Consider the following 19,542-nt stretch of genomic DNA (forward strand, 5'->3'; position numbering starts at 1 on the left):
TCCTATAAGGCTGCAGCCTGGTCTCACTCATGAATGCTTTCCTGGTCCCTTAGACACAGCACCTGTTCTGCACCTTTCCTCCCATTCCTCTTGTGCACAAGGTCCTGGTGAAGATCAAGCAGGACAAAATGCAGGCCATTCTCATAGCCCCAGCGTAGCCTCACCAGCACTGGTTTAACACACTGCTAGGTTTTTCAGTAGTGACCCCAATGCTGCTCCCTCACCTCCTGGACCTGATCTCCCAGGACCATGGTCAAACTAGGGGTCACCGAATGAAATTAATAGGTAGCAGGTTTGAAACAAACAAAAGGAAGTTTTTCTTAACGCAGCGCACACTCAACCTGCGGAACTCCTTGCCGGAGGATGTTGTGAAGACCAGGACTTGAACAGGGTTCAAAAAAGAACTAGATGGATTCATCGAGGTTAGGTCCATAAATGTCTATTAGCCAGGATGGGTAGGAATGGTGTCCCTGGCCTCTGTCTGTCAGGGGCTGGAAATGGGTGACAGGGGAGGGATCACTTGATGATTACCTGTTTCTGTTCCCTCCCTCTGGGGCACCTGGTGCTGGCCACTGTTGGCAGACAGGATACTGGGCTAGATGAACCTTTGGTCTGACCCAGTACGGCCGTTCTTATGTAAATGCTCCGCCCAAATGTCAACACCCTCCACTTAACAGCTCAGAAGCTCCAGGGTTAAATCCTAAGGAGAGGGCCTGCTCAGAGAAAGTCTGCAAGGTGCCCTGGCTGCTGGAGCAGCCACCCTCCACGTGGCTCCGCCAGCCAGGCTGTGTTGCATTCCACCGTATCTGGAACCGGGGCCATAGTGAGGCTGTCCCAGTAGGGACAGTCTCACTGCGGCCCTGGCTCCAGCTGCAGCACGCCTGTCTGCCCATCGTGCTGCTGGTAGGGAAGTGGGCAGGAGGAGACTTTTTTGTGCGCACACCTCATGGAGAACACCAGTGGGCGGGGCTCATTAACAGCTGGGGGCATGGCCTGGCAACGTGCCACAGCCCAGCAGGCAGGAGTTTGTGACCCGCCACTGGTCCACGGACTGGCGGTTGGGAACCGCTGATCTAGATGTTGCTGGGTCCTGCCATAAGTGCAGGAGACTGGACTTGATGACCTCTTCAGGTCTCTTCCAGTTCTATGATTCTATTGCTGCACCTAGAACCAAGCTCCAGTCAAGTTCCTCCTTTTTGAGTGCATCTGGAAAACACAATGGGGTGGGAGGCAGCCTGGATGTGGTCTCTCTGCTGGCTCTCACTGAATTTTTCAAATGAAGGTGGGGGCTAGTTGGTAGATTTTGTAGAAAATGGCAGGTTTCCCCTCTGAACAGCAAATGTTCAGAGGGGAAACCTGCCATTCCCCCCCGCAGCAAGAATGCCAGCTCCTAAGTGAGCACATGGCTGGGATTCTGAAGCCCGTTCAGGTTCATAAACTGTCTCATTAGAAAAGGCAGCCTGTAATTTGAGGAGAGGGCACTAGAGCTCACAAGTTTTGCTCAATGAGCTCATTATCCAAGCCCCTCCAGAGCCCATGAAAGGTGTGTGTTGTTCCTGCAGCCTGTGGACTCGCTTGACCTCACAAGTTGTGATACAAAAGGTGAATATATGCACTGTCCTCAAGTAGGAGCCCACCCTTAGCACAGGCAAGGGGCTCGAAAAGAGAGGGGCTCTTGCCTCCCGCAGAGAGCAGGTCTCGGCTTCAGCTCCACAGACCAACTAGCTGCTTTGAATGTTGGGTTTGTTGGCAGTTCTTCTGACCCCCCTTCCCTCCTCCCACTCCAGCCATGCTGAAAACGAGATGTTGCTCCAAATCCAGTGCTGTGGAGCAGTTGAGCTTGTGAAAACAAATCTGCAGTGTCAGGCATACACTCAAATGGGAGGAAGTGGTGGCCTCTGGGCAGCTGTTTGGAGTGTGAGGCAGGGACACTAGCAACTCCCTGGAGTTCCTGAGCCCTGCTAGTGGAGTCTGAGACTGGCAAAAACAAAATACAGGACTATGTAGCACTTTAAAGACTAACAAGATGGTTTATTAGATGATGAGCTTTTGTGGGCCAGACCCACTTCCTCAGATCAAATAGTGGAAGAAAATAGTCACAACCATATATACCAAAGGATACAATTAAAAAAATGAACACATATGAAAAGGACAAATCACATTGCAGAACAGAAGGGGGGATGAGGCACAGAACAAGGCAGAGGCTGTGGAAGGTGAAACAGCAGCTCATCTGGTGACTAGGAGAGTCAGGACATTTGGAACCAAAATTAAACTCTTTGTGATTCTATACTGCTGCAGCCCACAAACTGCCCAGGGGTGATCTAACTTTGGTGCTGGGCCTGGGAAGGGGCAGCATGAGAGGCATTCAATCACCACGTACAGAGGTCAGGCCAGGGTGTGTTCCTCACCAGGCCCCATTTACAAACACACACACAATTGCTCCCACTGTCTCCTTTCCACCGTCTGTTAGGTATCGTAGACCCCAGCTCCTCATGCTACTCCCCCAGCCCCTGACTAGCCCCCCCCAGCACGGTGCTGTCAGACCCCACTGTCCCACAGTACCACACAAGAATGACTTTGTCTTGCAAGAAAAACAGACCAGACGCTTCCTAGGGAGGGGGTGGGGGGACCTTGTGCAGAAATTCCACAGAACTGGAAAGTCCTCTTGTCTAGGAGGGTTTGTTTGCAAGAGTTTAAATCCAAAGCAGATGGAGCGCTCCTTGCCACTGGGTTTTAGGTTACACTTGAGCTGTGTGTTCCCCCTCCGAACCTCGCAGAAGGGGGGACACCTGTTGTATGGAATTGCCCCAGAAATGCCCGCCCTGGAGCTGGGGCCAGCGGTGCAGGGCTGCTGGTGGGCTTGGGGCGGGGGAAGGGAGCTGCAGCATCCCAAGAAGCCTAGCCCACCATGGGGTTAATTCTCCAGAAAGCGGTGCCCCGAGGGAGGAGAAGCCAAAGGCATTGAGCTCCGAGCTGGCACTCCATGCAGGGACCAGAAACGTGTGACTAAAGTTAGAGGCTCGGCCAGTCCGAGCGTGGCACAGGGGGCGATTCAGGTGACCCTTTCGGTGAGGCAGTCCCCCTCCCAACCCAGGGCAGCAGTGCACGGATGTGGAGGCGCACACAGAGCCTGCCCTGCCAGGTGCCTGCCTGTCTGCGGGTCAGAACCACGTCAGCCGGGCAGAGACCATTAGCTACAACCTGCCCCGTTTCCATATCCCCAGCCACCCAAAACCTCCTTCTGAGGAGCTGCTGGCTCCCAGCTGCCAGTGCCCCCCGAGACTGGGCTCCCCAGCAGCGGGGATCGGCACCAGCCCCCTTTCTGAAGGGGGGCAGGGCCACCCTTGCCCCCAGCAGCCCCTTGTGGGGGAGGGGGGAAAGGGCACAGGGCAGGGCTACTGGGCTAGATGAACCTTTGGTCTGACCCAGTACGGCCGTTCTTATGTAAATGCTCCACCCAAATGTCAACACCCTCCACTTAACAGCTCAGAAGCTCCAGGGTTAAATCCTAAGGAGAGGGCCTGCTCAGAGAAAGTCTGCAAGGTGCTGCTATATAGCAGGAAGCTCTCTACCAGAGCTACAGACCTCTCCAAGCGGAAGCATTTTTTCATTTGGTCTTCCCAGCAAGGTTTCTCACCCACCTGGCTAGCACTGCAGACCACAAGGGCTTGGCAATCTCATCAGTTAAAAAGCTTCAGAGGGGTAGCTGAGTTAGTCTGTAACTGGAAAAAACAACGAATAGTCTTTAAGGTGCTGCTAGATCAGGGGTGGGCAATAATTTTTGACGGGGCCACTCCAAGATTTTGGAAAGTGGTCGAGGGCCGCACTCTTCCATGATATTGACAGAGGTTGGCTGCAGAAGGGACCTTGGGTAAAGGATTGGGGTGCAGGAGGGAGACTGGAGTCTGGGAGGGAGTTTGGGTGAAGGAGGCAGTTGTGACCTAGGGCAGGGGACTGGAGTGCAGGGGTTTGGGATGTGACCTAGGGTAGGAGGGGATTGTGATCTGGGACGGGAGATTGGGGTGCCAGATCTGGGAGGGGGTATGGGTGTAAGAGGGGGACAGAGGGGTTGGGTATGTTGAGTGGGGGGGCAGGAAAGGGCTGGGGTGCCAGAAGCAGGCTGTGGCCAAGAGACTTACCTGCCAGCTGCCAAACTAGCCTGTTTGCCTGGCCATGTGCTTCATGAATAACTGAGCCAAGGAGAGGGGGGCGTGGTTCTTCTTGGCTGCTTGTTACTCCAACAAACTGGCCAGTGGGATTGTGCTGGGGGCGTGGTTGTTGCATAAATTGCAAGGTTCGTCCCCTGGAGGCTAAGTCAATTTGCCCACAGAAGAGAGTCACACTTTTAGGCTGGGTCCAACTCAATTTTATTGGTTGCAACCAAGGTTTGGCTAAGAAGCTCAGTGCTCAAAGCAAAGCCGACCTCGGGCGTAGGCTAAGCATCCTTTTTTATACTTTCTTTAACTTTCTTATCTAACTTGGCATGTCTTGATTTGTTACCTTAGCTTCGTGTTGCAGCGTTATTGGTTAGCATACTTCAACTTTATTCCACTCAGTAACAACCACCAGTATAGCTTACTTAAGCAATAGCAATTAGCAAATTTCCCTAACTCAAGTAATACGTGTAATCCAGTCCTTGAGAAATGGGTCTAAACAGCTAGTTCCCCTTTTTACTGCAGCTTCTAAAACATGCGCAATTAGCTAAATGATATGTGCTGTTTCAAGCTTAAGTAATGGAAGGGGGAAGAAGCACACATAGTCTTTACTATATTTTACTACATGGTGGCTCCTAAAACTTCCCCCTTCCCCTCCAGTTTTAAAACAGAAACAGAGCCTGCAGTCACGTTTCTGCACGACACACAGGGCTGCGGGGCAAGCTGGGGATTCCCTCAGGGCTGGCCCTACCATGAGGTGAACTGAGGCGGCCACCTCAGGTGCCAGACTGTGGGGGGGCGCCACTAGGACCCAGAGTGTAGAAAATTGTGTCTGCTGCTGGTGCATCTGTATTCTCTCTGCTCTAGATGCACAGAGGTGGTGGAGTGCTGTGCTGGAGGAGGGAGGGCACAAGAGACATAACAGGCGGGCAGGAGAAAAGGTGAGAGGGAATAACAGAAAGCAGCAGGAGCTGCAGGGAGAGAGAGGAAGAAGAGCCTCTTATGTACCTCTCTAGCACCCCCAGGAACCTGGACTGATTGGCACCAGCTTCTCAGGGAGCTTCCTGTTTCCTGCTGCTTCCCTGAACCCACTTGAGGAGAACAGGCAGTCAACTGAAGTAGTAGGAGCCAGTTAGGCCCTTAAGACGCTGATATCTTCCCTCACTCAGGCCTTGCTACCAGCCTGCTTATTTGTCCCCTTCAATTGAGTGTTGAGAGCCACTATAGCTGGCACAGAACAGCAGTCATGAGTGAAAGAAGAAAACGCCCCTCTGGGGCAGCATTAGGGGTTGACAAGTGTCTGGCATTTACCTGGACAATCCGGTATTTGCGGGCTCCGTCTGGAAAAAAAAACCAGGAAATACCGGACATGTGAAATGTCTGGTATTTCCTGTTTCCCTTGGACGGAACCCCAGCGGGGACAATTTTCCCCTGCCGCATCTGGCGGGGGCAGGGGACTGAGGAGCACGGCAGAGGCATAGCGAAGGAGGACAGGAGGGGGCACTTGCCGGGCGCCACACTAGGGGGGCGCCGGGCTGGGGTGGGAGTGGAGCACACGCCACTCTGGCCCACGTGACCAGCAGAGACCCGGGAGCTGACCACGTGATGCCTCCCTCAACACCAGCTGTGGCCCACATGTGGCTCTTGCCCCCCTGCTGCCTCCGCAGGCTGGATCCAGCCCATGGGCCATATTTTGCCCAGGCCTGTGCTAATGGAAACTCTCCGTTAATTATGTAATTACACCTGAGCCATTTGGCTAGTGCTGCAGCTGGGGAAACCCATTTAGTTTAACCAGTAGGAAAGGAAATATTAATTTAAATTATTAAACAGACTAAGTGCTTTATCTTTCTCATGTTAGTTTATCAAACTTCATTTTCAATAAAGTAAAATATTTATTTATGTCCAACACAAAAGGTTCCTATATTTTCTTTATTTATGACAGGGGTGAGGAACCTTTTTTCTGATCCACAGAAAAAATCAGTTGGGGACCACTCAAGTGAGAAAAAAACCTTCAAAACCCCCAACCCTCACTGACATCGCCCCCAACTGAGACACTTCAATCCTCTGGTGCTCCAGCCCCACTGGGAGACAGGGAGGGACAGGGCTTCCCATAGGCCAGATTTCCTCTTCTGGGGTTCCAGGGTTAGTGGATTTTGTGGAGCCTCCTAGGCTCTGGGGTTGGGACAAAAATGGGGGGATTCAGTGTAGGGATGTGAACAACTAGTTGACTATCTTGATTGGCCTGGGGGTGGGGGTGAGCGTGCAAAGTCTCCTCCTGCTCTGTGAGGGGCGTGGCACTTCTGAGTACCGCATGCTCCTTGCAGGACGGGGGCAGGGTGAGAGGAGACTTCGCATGTTCCCCCTGCCCCAGGTCAATCAGGGCTTGGGGGCGGGGGAGTGTGTGAAGTCTCCTCCGGCTCTGCAAGGGGCTCCGCACTTAAAGTCAGCCACCAGCTGTTGCTCAGCTGGCAGTTGACTCTAAGCACAGAGCTCCCTTACAGGGCTGGGGCAGGGAGCGAGAGACTTCACGTGCTCCCCCTCCCCAGGCCCTGATTGACCTGGGGACAGCAGGAAGGTGCATGAGAAGTCTCCTCCCACTGCCAGGGGCATGGGTACCTAGAGGGAACCGCCAGCTGTTCAAAATAGCTGGGAGTTCTCTTTGGGGGCAGGCAAAGACTTTGCAGCTCCCCCCACCCCCAGACCAATCAGGGTCTGTGGGTGGGGAAGCACAGAAGTGTCATGGCTCTGCCCCTTCTGCCTGAGACCCTGCCCCTTCCAGGTGGCCCGGGGCCACTTCAAAAATTTCTGAAGTGGCCTCCAGTCAAAAATTTTTGCCCACCCCCTGGGGTAGGGTGTCTGGCCAGGTGGGAGGGTGCAGGAACAGGCTGGGGGTGTGGGGTTTTGGTTGGGTGGTGGTGCATGAGGGGGCTGTGGGTGCGAGGGTCTGGTCATGAGGGGTGGGGGTACTTACTTGCCTTTGCGCCCCACGCCGGTCCCAAGCACTGCCTCCTGCTGCTCCCATTGTCTGGATTCTGCTGAAGTGCCAGCACTGGCTTCCCATGGCGTGGGGGGGGGGAAGAAGAGGGGTATCCCCAAGCCCTGGTGTGTGATCCAGCTTGCAGGGAAGAAGTGCTCCCCCTTCCCCTCCCTTCCCCCTCCCCCAGATGGGGGAACAACAGCGTGCCCATGGGCCCCAGCCAGGAGAGGGTGAGGTTGAGCGCTCCTTCCCTGTGAGCTGGATTGCAGCGAGGCTCAGGGCTTCCCCCCCCCCCCCGCCCTGCAGTGGGAAGCCAGCACTGGCACTCCAAGTACACAGGGAGGGAGGGCAGGTGAGGCTGCAGCGCCAGCGTGGGCTCCCTGCTGCGGGGGGAAGGAGGGGAGCTGAGCTGGAGACGCGGACCACCAGGAAGGCAGCCATGGAGCCCCCTCACACTGACTTGGGGGACCATGGGGGGTGCATTTGCACCCTTCGTACACACCTCCCCCCTGCATACGGGCCTGGTCTTGGAGCCTAGACCCTAGCTCAAGCAGGAATGTGCACAGGCTGCTCTTTTTAGCCCATAAGACAAGCCAAAGTCTGTTGACTCACGCTCTGAGACTCCCTGCGGCTGTGTTCTTTTGTTTGGTTTGTATTGTAGCCATCGGCACCCTGCATTGGACAGCCCTGGAGGAGGAGAATTGCCCCAAAATACTCTCTGAGGTGGGGGAGGGGGGAGGGGAGGGTAACGGAACAGCCCAGGAGGGAATGCACCAGCCCCTGTGATGGTCAGGACTCGCAGCCAGTGACGCTTGAGACATTTGTCTTCCTCTCAAACAGGCCTGCCTGCTGGGTTTTAAAGTGGAGCCCTGGGACTTTCTGGCTCATTCCAAGCAGTTGAGGTGGAGTGGCTCAGAGCTGTGGAACCCACATACAGGAGAGGGAGTTCTTTCCAGAAGAAGAGGAAGCCTTTGGCAGAGGGACCGAGGCACATGAGAATTGTAAACAGACTTGTGTGTTTTTCTTTGTGCAGCTTCTCTTGGTCTGTGTGCTGCCCAGGATGGAGGCAACAAGGAGTCGAGTGTTTGATAGGTAAGCACCAGCAAACCTTTAGACAGCTTCAGGGGGTAGCCAGGTAGCCGAGTTAGTCTGTACAGGAAAAACTTAAAAAACAACAAATGTTCTGGTAGCACTTTATAGACTAACAAAACATGTAGAAAGGATCATGAGCTTTCATGGGCACACTCCAGTCATCTGAAGAAGTGGGCTGTGCCTACAAAAGCTCATGATACCATCTTGTTTTGTTAGTTTATAAAGTGCTATCAGACCATTTGTTTATCTTTAGACACTGATTCGTTCTTGTTCCTCAGAGCCACGTCTCCTCCCATCCCCGAAGACCTTTCCCAGAACTATTATATCTGAGTGCAGCTCCCCCAGAGCCTGCCTTGCTCAGAACGCTGTGTCCAGGTGGTTCCTTTGGGAGGTCCTGCCTTTCCTTCCATGGTCAGCGCTAGCCCTGGGGCAAGGTTGGGACCAGCAGCAAAACTGCAGGGCTACGTCTAGACTGGCATGATTTTCCGGAAATGCTTTTAACAGAAAAGTTTTCCATTAAAAGCATTTGCGGAAAAGAGCGTCTAGATTGGCAGGACGCTTTTCCACAAAAGCACTTTTTGCGGAAAAGCGTCCGTGGCCAATCTAGACACGCTTTTCCGCAAAAAAGCCCCAATCGCCATTTTCGCGATTGGAGCTTTTTTGCACAAAACAGTACTGTGCTGTTTACACTGGCCCTCTTGCGCAAATGATTTGTGCAAGAGGGCTTTTGCCCGAGCAGGAGCAGCACAGTATTTGCGCAAGAAGCACTGATTTCTTACAGTAGGAAGTCAGTGCTTTTGCGGAAATTCAAGCGGCCAGTGTAGACAGCTGGCAAGTTTTTCCGCAAAAGCAGCTGATTTTGCGGAAAAACTTGCCAGTCTAGACACAGCCCAGATGTCTGCGGTGCAGTGAGAGCACCCAGGGCAGCATGTATATCCCCAGGCTCCTGTTGGCCAAGTGGCATTGCAACCAGACAGGTTGGAGTTCAGTCTGCCCTGTGCTGGGCCTCCCCACAGACAACTAGTCACAGCTGACGTCCTTTCCCATTACAATGCCAGATGCCTCCAGGAGACAGCAGAGTTCAGACATCAGTTCCAAAAGCAGTGTCTGGCTTTCCCTAGTCCCTGCCCTGATTTGGGGTCTCTTCGCTGTTACTGCTGACAGCTGTTTACATCCATAGCGAAGCCTTGTGAAGCTGAGCCAAGAGAGCCATGTACACTCAGGGGAAGAAGTCTACAGCAGTTTTTCCTGCATGAATCATTTTGAAGTGTTCCTCGTTTAGGGTCCTTGTCACACACTAGGTTCTTCATTTGGGCCTTGGCAGGAGAATGAAACTCAGGCTGGCCACTTACTCACTATGCAGGGGTTGAGGGGTACTTTGGAGACAGTCCTTTCTGCCCCCATGCACCTCCTCCAACTCTGGATCCACCGTGTTTGGAATGTAATGGGTGTGTCTAGACTACAGGGTTTTGTCAACAAAAGTGGACTTTTGTCGACAAAACTATACCTGTGTCTCCACTGCCACTGAGTTCTGTCGACATAACGTCAACAGAACTCGGCAGTTTTGTCGATGGCTGTAAACCTCATTCTACAAGGAAGAACGCCTTTTGTCGACAGTTCTGTCGATAGAAGGCGTTATTGCATCTACACTGTCCTTTGCGTCTACACTCTCACGTTGACAAAGCGGCTTGCTTTGTCGACAGAACTGGATGTAGTCTAGACGCTCTTTGTCGACAGAAGCTTTGTTGACAGTATCTGTCGACAAAACTTCTGTTGAGAAAAGCCTGTAGTCTAGACGTACCCAATGAGAGCAAATTGAGGGGTTTCAGAGTATACTTCACAGCCCCCCAGAAAGAAGATGTAGCTAACAGAGAGGCCTCGTCTCTGAGGTGGGAAAGGAAAAGAAGTGAAGGAGGGGGCACAGAGATAGGGGGTGGAGAGAAAGAAAGGCTGTGTGGCTGGAACGTGAAGAGCTTCAGTGAACATTGCTAGAGTTCTAATGCCTGATGTTTGGCCTGACCATGTTTGTGGTGAGTGGAAGAAGCAAATGGTTAGAATTTGGGGGTCTGCATATGTGTGTTCTGTGTACAGCCTCACACTAACACACTGTTCACGCTGACACAACTGCAGGGAATTCAGAGGCTACAGTTCCTACAAGAGAATTAAGTGAGCCCCTTTTCCCTGCTGCTGCACCATTGCCTGGATGAGAGGCCTGCAACTTTAGGACTAAGATCATTTGCTGCAGTTGTGGCCTGCAGCCACTACCAGGCGAGGGCTTAAACCCAGGAGGCCACCACTGGTGGCGGACCACTGCCAGTGGGTCGTACCAAAGCGGGGAGCCAAAGGGGGCCGTCCTTTGGTGGGGGCCGTCCTTTGGTGCAGCCCTTCGGGGCAGACTGAGGGTGTGTGTTGTACTGGGGTGATGGTTTTTGTGTGTGTGTGTGTGTGTGTGTAATGAGCCCGGGACAACAACATGGCCGCCTGCTGACCCGGAAGAGGAAGCACCCTCTGTGACCCCTTGGTGGGCAGGTCCAACCACACCTAGCCCCGCCCACAGGAAGTCAGAGGGCGGGTCTAGGACTCTAAGAGCCCCGGGCTCAGTTAGAGCCAGGCAGCCAAGCCGAGCAGACGCCTGGTCTCAGCTCCCGCAGCAGAGGCCTCGTCCGTGCTGCCCTTGGCTGGATGACTGGGTTGGGCCGCCTGGACCCCTGCCAACCCCGGAGCCCTGGCCTGGGCAGCGGAGACACCGGCTGCCGCCTGAACCCACACCGATCCCACCGGGACCCTCGCTGGGCACCGACAACTGGACTGGGCCTCCGGGACCCCCGCCTGAGCCGGAGCCCATGGACATCCTGCCAGCCCCTCCATCGCCTGAGGACACCCCGGAGAAGCGCCGGAGTCTGGTAGGCCTGCAGGGGGGATCGGAGTGTGGCCCAGGGATAGCCGACCTCGGGCCGGCTGAGGACATGGACGTCGGGTGGTCAGCATGTTGCGGCCAGGACCCCCGGCAACCCTCGACCTTGTCAGCGTGTAACAGCCCGGATTCCCACTGACCTAGTGGTTGCCAGGCTGCCAGTATCAGGGCCCTGGGCCGGGACGCAGTAGAGTAGGTGGGCCTGCATCTCCCCCCCCCCCGCCACCCCTCCCATTGGGTGGCAGGTTCCCCCTGTGGGGCAAACCCCCCAGAGCGAGGAGACCCGACCCCTGCCTGGCTGGAACCTGGCCAGAGATTCAACTACTGCTTTCCCCCATTGCTCATCACCCTGACCTAGGGCCGTGTCTTAAACTGTGTTCATAAACCCTCTGTGCTTCCCCCTCCACCTGGTGTCCTGACCCCAGGCTGGGTCATAGGGGGTTGTCGCTCAGCCAACCGGAAGGCCAAGGCGTGTCACGCTGACTTGTGGACACCCTAGAGAGTCAGCGGTGCCCCATTCACTGACGAGAGACTCTTTACATGTGGTGGAGAATGTGAGCAACGCCCACTCCCCTGACATGAGGGAATTGTTGGAAGTTAGGGATTTTTGGGTTTAGGGAACTACAGACTCCGGGATCATGAAGCCACTTGTTAAGTTCCTCGTTGAGAGTCAGCAGCAGCAAGAGCTGTTGCTACAACGCCTTGCTACGCAGCAGGAGCAGCTGCTCCAGCAATTGACGGCCCAGCATCGGGAGCAACAACAGCGACTGGCCACTTTAGTCCCCTTACCTGGGGACAACTCAGCAGCAGGGGCTAGAGACTCGCCATCTGCTGCACCACCGATCCACCTCTCCAAGATAGGGCCAGAGGACGACCCCGAAGCATTTTTGGAAACTTTTGAAAGGGTGGCCTTGGTGGCCGGATGGCCCCAGGGACAGTGGGCTGCCATAATCACCCCCTACTTAAGTGGCCTCGCCCAGATGGCTTATCGGGGCCTCTCTCCTGTGGTGGCCAGAGACTATGGGCAGGTAAAGGCCGCTATTCTGGACGCCCAAGACATCACCCCTGAGACCTTTCGGTGGCACCTTAGGACGCTTACCTATCCAGCAGGGGCTCAGCCCCGGGCCATCGCCCAGGAAATCCAGGATCTGGCCTGTCGCTGGCTACATCTGGAGAACCGGACTGTACAGGACGTAGTGGAGGACATAGCCCTAGAACAGTTCATGCACGTCTTACCTCCCCAAGGCAGAGCCTGGGTACTCCGCCACCGGCCCACAACTCTAACTCGGGTGGTCACCCTGATGGAGGACTTTCTGGTGGCAGAAGCCCCTGTGGGTCCAGAGATGCTGAGAGCTAACCCTGACCTTGCACCAGGACCTCCCCATCAACTGTGACGGTGGGCCCCAGAGGGGAGAGCCAGCCCCCTGAGAGGAGTCTTTGAGGCTGAGCCCAAAACCACGGGCGGGGAGGACCACGCACAGGGCCCTCAGACATACGCCCTGAGAGAAACCGAGGCAGCAGACCCCACTCCACACACAGGGAGCCCCTCCAACCGGGGCGGCCTGAATTGGGACCCTGCTTTTCTTGCGGTCAGCGGGGACATTTGCAACATGACTGCACTAATACAGACTGTAATTTTGGGAAGGTCTGTGCTGGGGAGTCTCATGCCTGACCCCGGTCTCCCCTTAAATTGAGCACCTTGGTTAAGGTTGGGTCCCAGGACTGGGCTACTCTCATAGACTCGGGTTGTGGATAGACCCTCATCTGGCCTGGGCGGCGGAGACACCGGCTGCCGCCTGAACCCACACCGATCCCACCGGGACCCTCGCCGGGCACCGACAACTGGACTGGGCCTCCGGGACCCCCGCCTGAGCCGGAGCCCATGGACACCCTGTCAGCCCCTCTGTCGCCTGAGGACACCCTGGAGCAGTGCCGGAGTCTGGTAGGCCTGCAGGGGGGATCGGAGTGTGGCCCAGGGATAGCCGACCTCGGGCCGTCTGAGGACATGGACGTCGGGTAGGCAGCGTGTTGAGGCCAGGACCCCTGCTGACCCTTGACCTCATTGGCGTGTAACAGCCCGGATTTCCACCAACCTAGTGGTTGCCAGGCTGCCAGTATCAGGGCCCTCGGCCGTGATGCAGTGGAGTGGGTGGGCCTGCGTAGTCCCCCCCCCCCCACTCCTCCCATTGGGTGGCAGGTTCCCCCTGTGGGGCAAAACCCCCTGTGCTTGTTGGCTCTCCTGGAGTGAGAAGACCCGACCCCTGCCTGGCTGGAACTCGGCTGGAGCTTCAACTACTGTTTTCCCCCATTGCTCATCGCCCTGACCCAGGGCCGTGTCTTAAACTGTGTTCATAAACCCTTTGTGCTTCCCCCTCCGCCTGGTGCCCTGACCCTGGGCTGAGTCGTAGCGGGTTGTTGCTCGGCCAACCGCAAGGTCAAGGCGTGTCATGCTGACTTTTGGGCACCTGCAAGAGTCAGCGGTGCCCCACCCACTGACGGGTATAGCTTATTATTTTGTGGTGGTGAGAGCAGCACATTTGTTATTTGTGTGGTGGCCTATTCAGTGCCTGGTGAAAGCAGGGAGGGCAGAGGAGGGCTCCTGGTGAGAGAAGGTTCCCCCTACCTGCCCGTACTGAACGTCAAGGATGGTGTGTGTGTGTGTGTGTGTGTGTGTGTGTGTGTGTGTGTGTGTGTGTGTGTGTTGTAGACTTCCCTCCTCCCCCAATTGTGTTGTGGCCTGGGTGGGGTGGTTAACAGGGCGGGTTCAGATGGCATAGTGGGAGTTGTGATGGGCAGGGGGAGATATGTGGTAAGATCAGGATGGGTCAGCTGAGGGGATCGAGGTTTAGACAGTTACAAGCTATTTCTTGTTCCTTTGCTGTTCCCATCCTCAGTGGTCTTGGGAATCTTAACAGCCAGCTGTCAGGCCTAATGGTGCTGCTGCTGAATGCCAGGTCAGTATCCCACAAGACAGCTGTCATCCATGATTTAATCCTGGATAAAGGGTCTGACCTGGCCAGTATCAGAGGGTATGTCTACACTACAAAGTTAATTCGAACTAACGGATGTTAGTTCGAATTAACTTTGATAGGCGCTACACTAGCGCTCTGCTAGTTCGAACTTAATTCGAACTAGCGGAGCGCTTAGTTCGAACTAGGTAAACCTCATTCCACGAGGACTAAGCCTAGTTCGAACTTACTAGTTCGAACTAAGGGCTGTGTAGCCCTTTAGTTCGAACTAGTGGGAGGCTAGCCCTCCCCAGCTTGCCCTGCTGGCCACTCTGGCCAACACCAGGCAAACTCTACTGCCCCCCTCCCGGCCCCGGAGCCCTTAAAGGGCCACGGGCTGGCTACAGTGTTTGTGCCAGTTGCAAGGCTGCCAGCACCCTGCCAGCAGACCCTGCACCTGACACCCCATGAGCCAGCCACCCGATGCCCCCCAGCCCTCCCCCTCTTCCCGGGACCAGCCTGGAGGCTCCCAGGAGCCTGCCCAGGGACGCAAGAGGCGGGCGCCCGCTTGGTCTAGTGCGGAGATTGTGGACCTCATCCAGATTTGGGGGGAAGCCTCCAATGTCCACGATCTCCGCACTAGCCACAGGAACACGGCAGTCTACGGCCGCATAGCTGCCAGCCTGGCCGCCAGAGGCCACCACTGCAGCAGGGAGCAGGTCCGCTGCAAGATTAAGGACCTGCGGCAGTCCTACTCCCGGGCCTGCCTGCCAGGGGCCGACCCAGAGGCCTTCCCCCACTTTCTGGCTCTGGACCGCATCCTGGGGGCTCATGCCATCCCTGCCCCCCGGGAGGTGATTGACCCTGGGGCAGAGGGACCACTCCCTGACACCGAGGAGGAGGAGGAGGACACCGAGAGCAAGGAGCTTGGCGGCAGCCTGCCCAGGACCCAGGACCCCCGAGGCACCCCACTGAGCCGCTCGCCTGTGTCGTCCGAGGCCGGGGAGGCCTCCACATGTGAGTACCATCATGCTCCCCTTATGTGTACGGGGGGCTGGGGGGAGAGGGAACCCAGGGACCGTGCGCCTGGGCCTTGCCCACCATGGGGCAGCAGCTGGGTGTCATGCAGGGGCCCTGGCCTTGCAGAGGGGGGCTGGGTTTCACCCACCTGGGCCCCAGGGATAATTGACCGCTGCTCTTGTTTTACCACAGCCGCAGCACCTGGGCCTGCAGGGCGCACCAGCCCGCCTGCAGCAGCTGCCCGCTCCCGGGCCAGCAGGAGAGCCAGGAACCAGGAGGAGTACCAGCGGCGGCACCTCCGCTTCCTGGATCACCAGCTCCGCACCCAGGACCACTGGGTCCAGGAGGACCTTCGGCTGCGCCAGCGGAGCTTGGAGGCGCTGGAGGAGCAGTGCCGTGCCCTCAGAGGCCACCTCCAGAGCCTCCTCGACCGGTTCCCGCCTGCTCCTGCTCCTGCTCCCCCTGCTCCTGCTTCCTCCGCAGCCCCTGTCCCTCCTGCCCCAACCTCCACACCCATTCCCCCCCAAGGCCCCCGCACCCGCAGTGCTGCAAGACGGGAGAGGCAGCCGGACCCCCACCCCTGAGCTTTCCATTCCCTTCCTCCCTTCCCTCCCCTTCCAGCTCCCTCCTCCCAGGTTTCCCCCTCCCCTCTCCCACCCTCACTCCTCCGTCCCCCCACCCCATTTATGTTGAATAAAACGTGAGGTTGTTTGCCAAAACAGGTGTCTTTATTTGACATTAGGAAGGGGGGTTAGGAAGGGGAAGGGGGGGAGGGTGGAAGAAGGCCCCAGTGGGGCATGCAGGGAGAGTTCAGTCTTCCTCCTCCTCCACCAGGAAGCTCTCCCGCAGGGCTTCCCGGATCCGGACGGCCCCCCGCTGGGCTTCCCGGACAGCGGCGGTGCAGGGCTGACCGTAATGGCCAGCCATGCGGTCAGCCTCAGCCATCCAGGCTGGCAGGAAAGCCTCCCCCTTTCTCTCACACAAATTGTGGAGCACACAACATGCCGCCACCACGGGAGGGATGTTGTGCTCGGCCAGGTCCAGACGGGTGAGGAGGCATCGAAAGCGGGCTTTCAGTCGCCCGAAGGCCCCCTCCACCACGATGCGGGCCCTGGTGAGCCTGGCATTGAAGGCCTGGTGGGAGGGATTGAGGTGCCCCGTGTAGGGCTTCATCAGCCACGGCTGCAGTGGGTAGGCGGCATCCCCCACCAGGCAGACGGGCATGTCCACGTCCCCGACCCTGATGTGGCGGTCGGGGAAGAAGGTCCCGTCCTGCAGCCTCTGGCACACGGAGGAGTTGCGGTACACCCGTGCGTCATGTGCCTTGCCGGACCGGCCCACATTAATGTCCGTGAACTTTCCCCGGTGGTCACACACGGCCTGCAGTGTCCCTTCTGCGCAGGGCAGGGGCGAGCCACTCGCAGAGCTCCAGGAAGGTGTCCCTCCTCATCCTGAAATTCTGGGTCCACTGTCGGTCTTCCAAGCGCTCCAGGACGATGTGGTTCCACCAGTCGCTGCTGGTGTCCAGACGCCAGATGCGGCGGGGCACGCCAGCGTCCAGGCGCCGCTGCATCTCCTCCACAGCCCCCAGGGCGGCCAGGCGGAGAGGCAGGGGGCTGACATGCACCAGGTGGTGCCAGGCAGCCTCGAGCCATTGGTGGCAGGCTTGCAGCAGCAAGTCCAGAAAGTGCACCAGAAGGTGCAGGGCGAGCTCTGGCTCCATGTTGCCACCTGCGGCGGCATCCCTGAAGGGAAGCACCGACACAGACGGGCACAGAGAAAAACGCTTTGCTGTCCCTCGGCGAGGTTGGCAAGCAAGCAGGAAAAGCTGAGAACCGGCTGTCCAGGGGGGTCCCTTTAAGCACGAGCCTCAGATAGCCTCAGACAGCAGCCACACAAAGCAACTACTGACCTGATGCCCTGCCAGAACCGGTTTCAGCTGCCATTAAATGTGCCCCTGCGTCCAATCAGTGTGGACACGCTAGTTCGAATTAGCAAAATGCTAATTCGAACTAGTTTTTAGGTCTAGACGCGTTAGTTCGAATTAGCTTAGTTCGAATTAACTAATTCGAACTTAGTTCGAATTAGCGCTGTAGTGTAGACATACCCCCAGAGACCTGGCTGGGAGTGGAGTCTCCAGCCTTGACTTGATGGTCGGGGAAGGGGGGTGGCGATTGTCTATCGGGATACCATGTCACTGGCCAGGGCCCTGGTCCAACAAAACACTAGATTTGAGTGTCTGTACCTTTTGTTGGGTGGCTGGGATAAGTTTGGGTGTTCTGCTTGTGTACCACCCACCTCGCTGCACGACAGATGCTCTGCTCGAGGTGGCAAGGTGGTCTCAGATGTGGCATTGAGAGGACCCCAAGGCTTTTGGCTTTGGGGGACTTTAATATTTATGCCGAGGCTGTCCTGTCTGGTCCAGCTTGAGAATTTACGGCCACCATGATGACCTTAGGACTATCCCAAGAAATAACTGCCCCCACACATGTGGCAGGTCGTATGCTTGATCTAGTCTTTTGGACTAAGGGTGATAGAGATTTCAGGATAAGGGATGTGGTTACACTCCCTTTGTCATGGACCAATCACTACCTGATCAAGTTTAGACTATTTTCCGATCTCCCCCTCTGCAAAGGTGGGGGGGTGGCGATTAAAATGGTCTGCCCTCGGAGGATGATGGATCCAGAAGGTTTCCTGAGATCTCTGAGGGCTTCTTCGGCCATTATAGCTCGTAGTCCTGTTGATGCCCTGGTCGATATATGGAACTTGAGGTAGCCCAGGCAGTGGACATGATTGCTCCTAAGCGCCCTTTTCGGGCTAGTCAAACCAAGTTCTCTCCCTGGTTTTCTGGGGAGTTGCAGGCGGCGAAATGGGCTGTGTGACGGTTAGAATGCCACTGGAGGAGAACTTGAGCCAAGTCCAATTCACTGTGGGTTAGAGCCGAATCACAAGCCTATTCTGTGGCAGTGCTGACAGCGAAGAGGTACTTCTCCGCCTGCATCACGTCTGCACAGTGCCGTCTGGCGGAATTGTTTCAAGTGGTGCGGGGTCTCTTACAGCCTGGCCCTCGTGATAAAATGGAGGAGTTCTTGTCTCCCTGCTGTGATCTATTCACGAAGCACTTTACAGATAAGATCGCTCGCATTCGGTCTGATCTGGACTCTGGCTGCTATGTAAGTGGGGCACAGAATGTGTTGAGCGCACTGCTCAGTCATTTTTCTTTGGAACAGTTTCAGCTATTGCAGACCAAGGATGTGGACAAGGTGCTTGGAGGAGTGCGACCAACCACGTGCTCGCTTGACCCCTGCCCTTCGTGGCTTATTAAATCGAAGCGAGAAGGGATGACTGGTTGGGTCCAGTGGATTATTAATGCGTCTTTTAGATATGGGTCGGTTCCCGCCATGTTGAAAGAGGCAGGAACCGTTCCTTAAAAAGCCTTCCCTGGACCCATGTGATGTGAATAACTATTGCCCAGTCGTTAATATTCCTTTCTTGGGCAAGGTACTTGAGTGGGCAGTGGCGTTGCAACTCCAAGCTTTCTTGGAAGAAACAGATCCATTTATCTAGATCCATTTCAGCCTGGCTTCAGGCCTGGTTTTGGAACAGAAACTGCCTTGGTTGCCCTGGTAGACGACCTATGCTGGGAGACAGACAGGGGGAGTGCATCCCTGTTGATTCTCTTGGACCTCTTGGTGGCTTTCGATACCACCGATCATGATATCCTTCTGGAGCACCTAGTGGAACTGGGTGTTGGAGGCACTGTCTTGCAGTGGTTCCAGTCCTACCTGTCAGGACACTTTCAGAAGGTGGAGTTTGGGGGTTGCTGCTTGACCCTGTGGCGATTCTGCTACAGGGTCCCGCAAGGTTCCATCTTGTCCCCTATGCTGTTTGTTTAATATATATGAAACCGCTGGGAGTGGTCGTAAGGAGATCTAGAGGATCTCATCAATATGCAGATGACACCCAACTCTATTTCCCTGTGACATTGGATCCAAGTATGGCAGCAATCAATCTAGACCAGTGTCTGGAGGCGGTGATGAACTGGATGAGGTTGAATAGGCTGAAGCTGAATCCAGATACGACCAAGGTCCTGTGGATCAGGAAACCACCTGTCCAGGAATGTGGTGTGTTACCTGTTCTAGACGGGGTCACTCTCCCCCTGAAAGAACAGGTGCGCAGCTTGGGAGTCCTCCTGGACCCTTTTTTAACATTTGAAAATCAGATTTCCTCGGTGGCCAGGAGTGCCTCTGGGCAGCTTCAGCTGATCCGCCAGCTCTGACCCTTCCTGAATAAGAATGACTTGGCTGCAGTGATTGATGCTCTTGTCATATCCTGATTGGATTATTGCAATGCGCTCTATGTGGGGCTGCCTTTGAAGAGTCTTCAGAAGCTTCAACTGGCCCAGAATGCGGCTGCTCGAGTTTTAACTAACACTGG

At 55.8% G+C, this 19,542-nt stretch overlaps 1 protein-coding gene across 2 annotated transcripts in view; it reads left to right on the plus strand.

Annotated features, from left to right (window-relative positions):
• LOC102454332 (scavenger receptor class F member 2-like) overlaps positions 1–19,542 on the plus strand; it is a 258,095-nt gene that overhangs the window by 43,840 nt on the left and 194,713 nt on the right. Inside the window, exon 2 of one of the 2 annotated variants that reach the window (XM_075914780.1) lies at positions 8,165–8,223. The exons of the other annotated variant lie outside the window; for it this stretch is intronic. Coding sequence (XP_075770895.1) covers positions 8,165–8,223 — 59 coding nt within the window. The remainder of the gene's footprint in view (positions 1–8,164; positions 8,224–19,542) is intronic. 2 annotated transcript variants of the gene reach the window in all.

Source organism: Pelodiscus sinensis, unplaced genomic scaffold, assembly GCF_049634645.1.
Source record: "Pelodiscus sinensis isolate JC-2024 unplaced genomic scaffold, ASM4963464v1 ctg43, whole genome shotgun sequence".
NCBI lineage: Eukaryota > Metazoa > Chordata > Testudines > Trionychidae > Pelodiscus > Pelodiscus sinensis.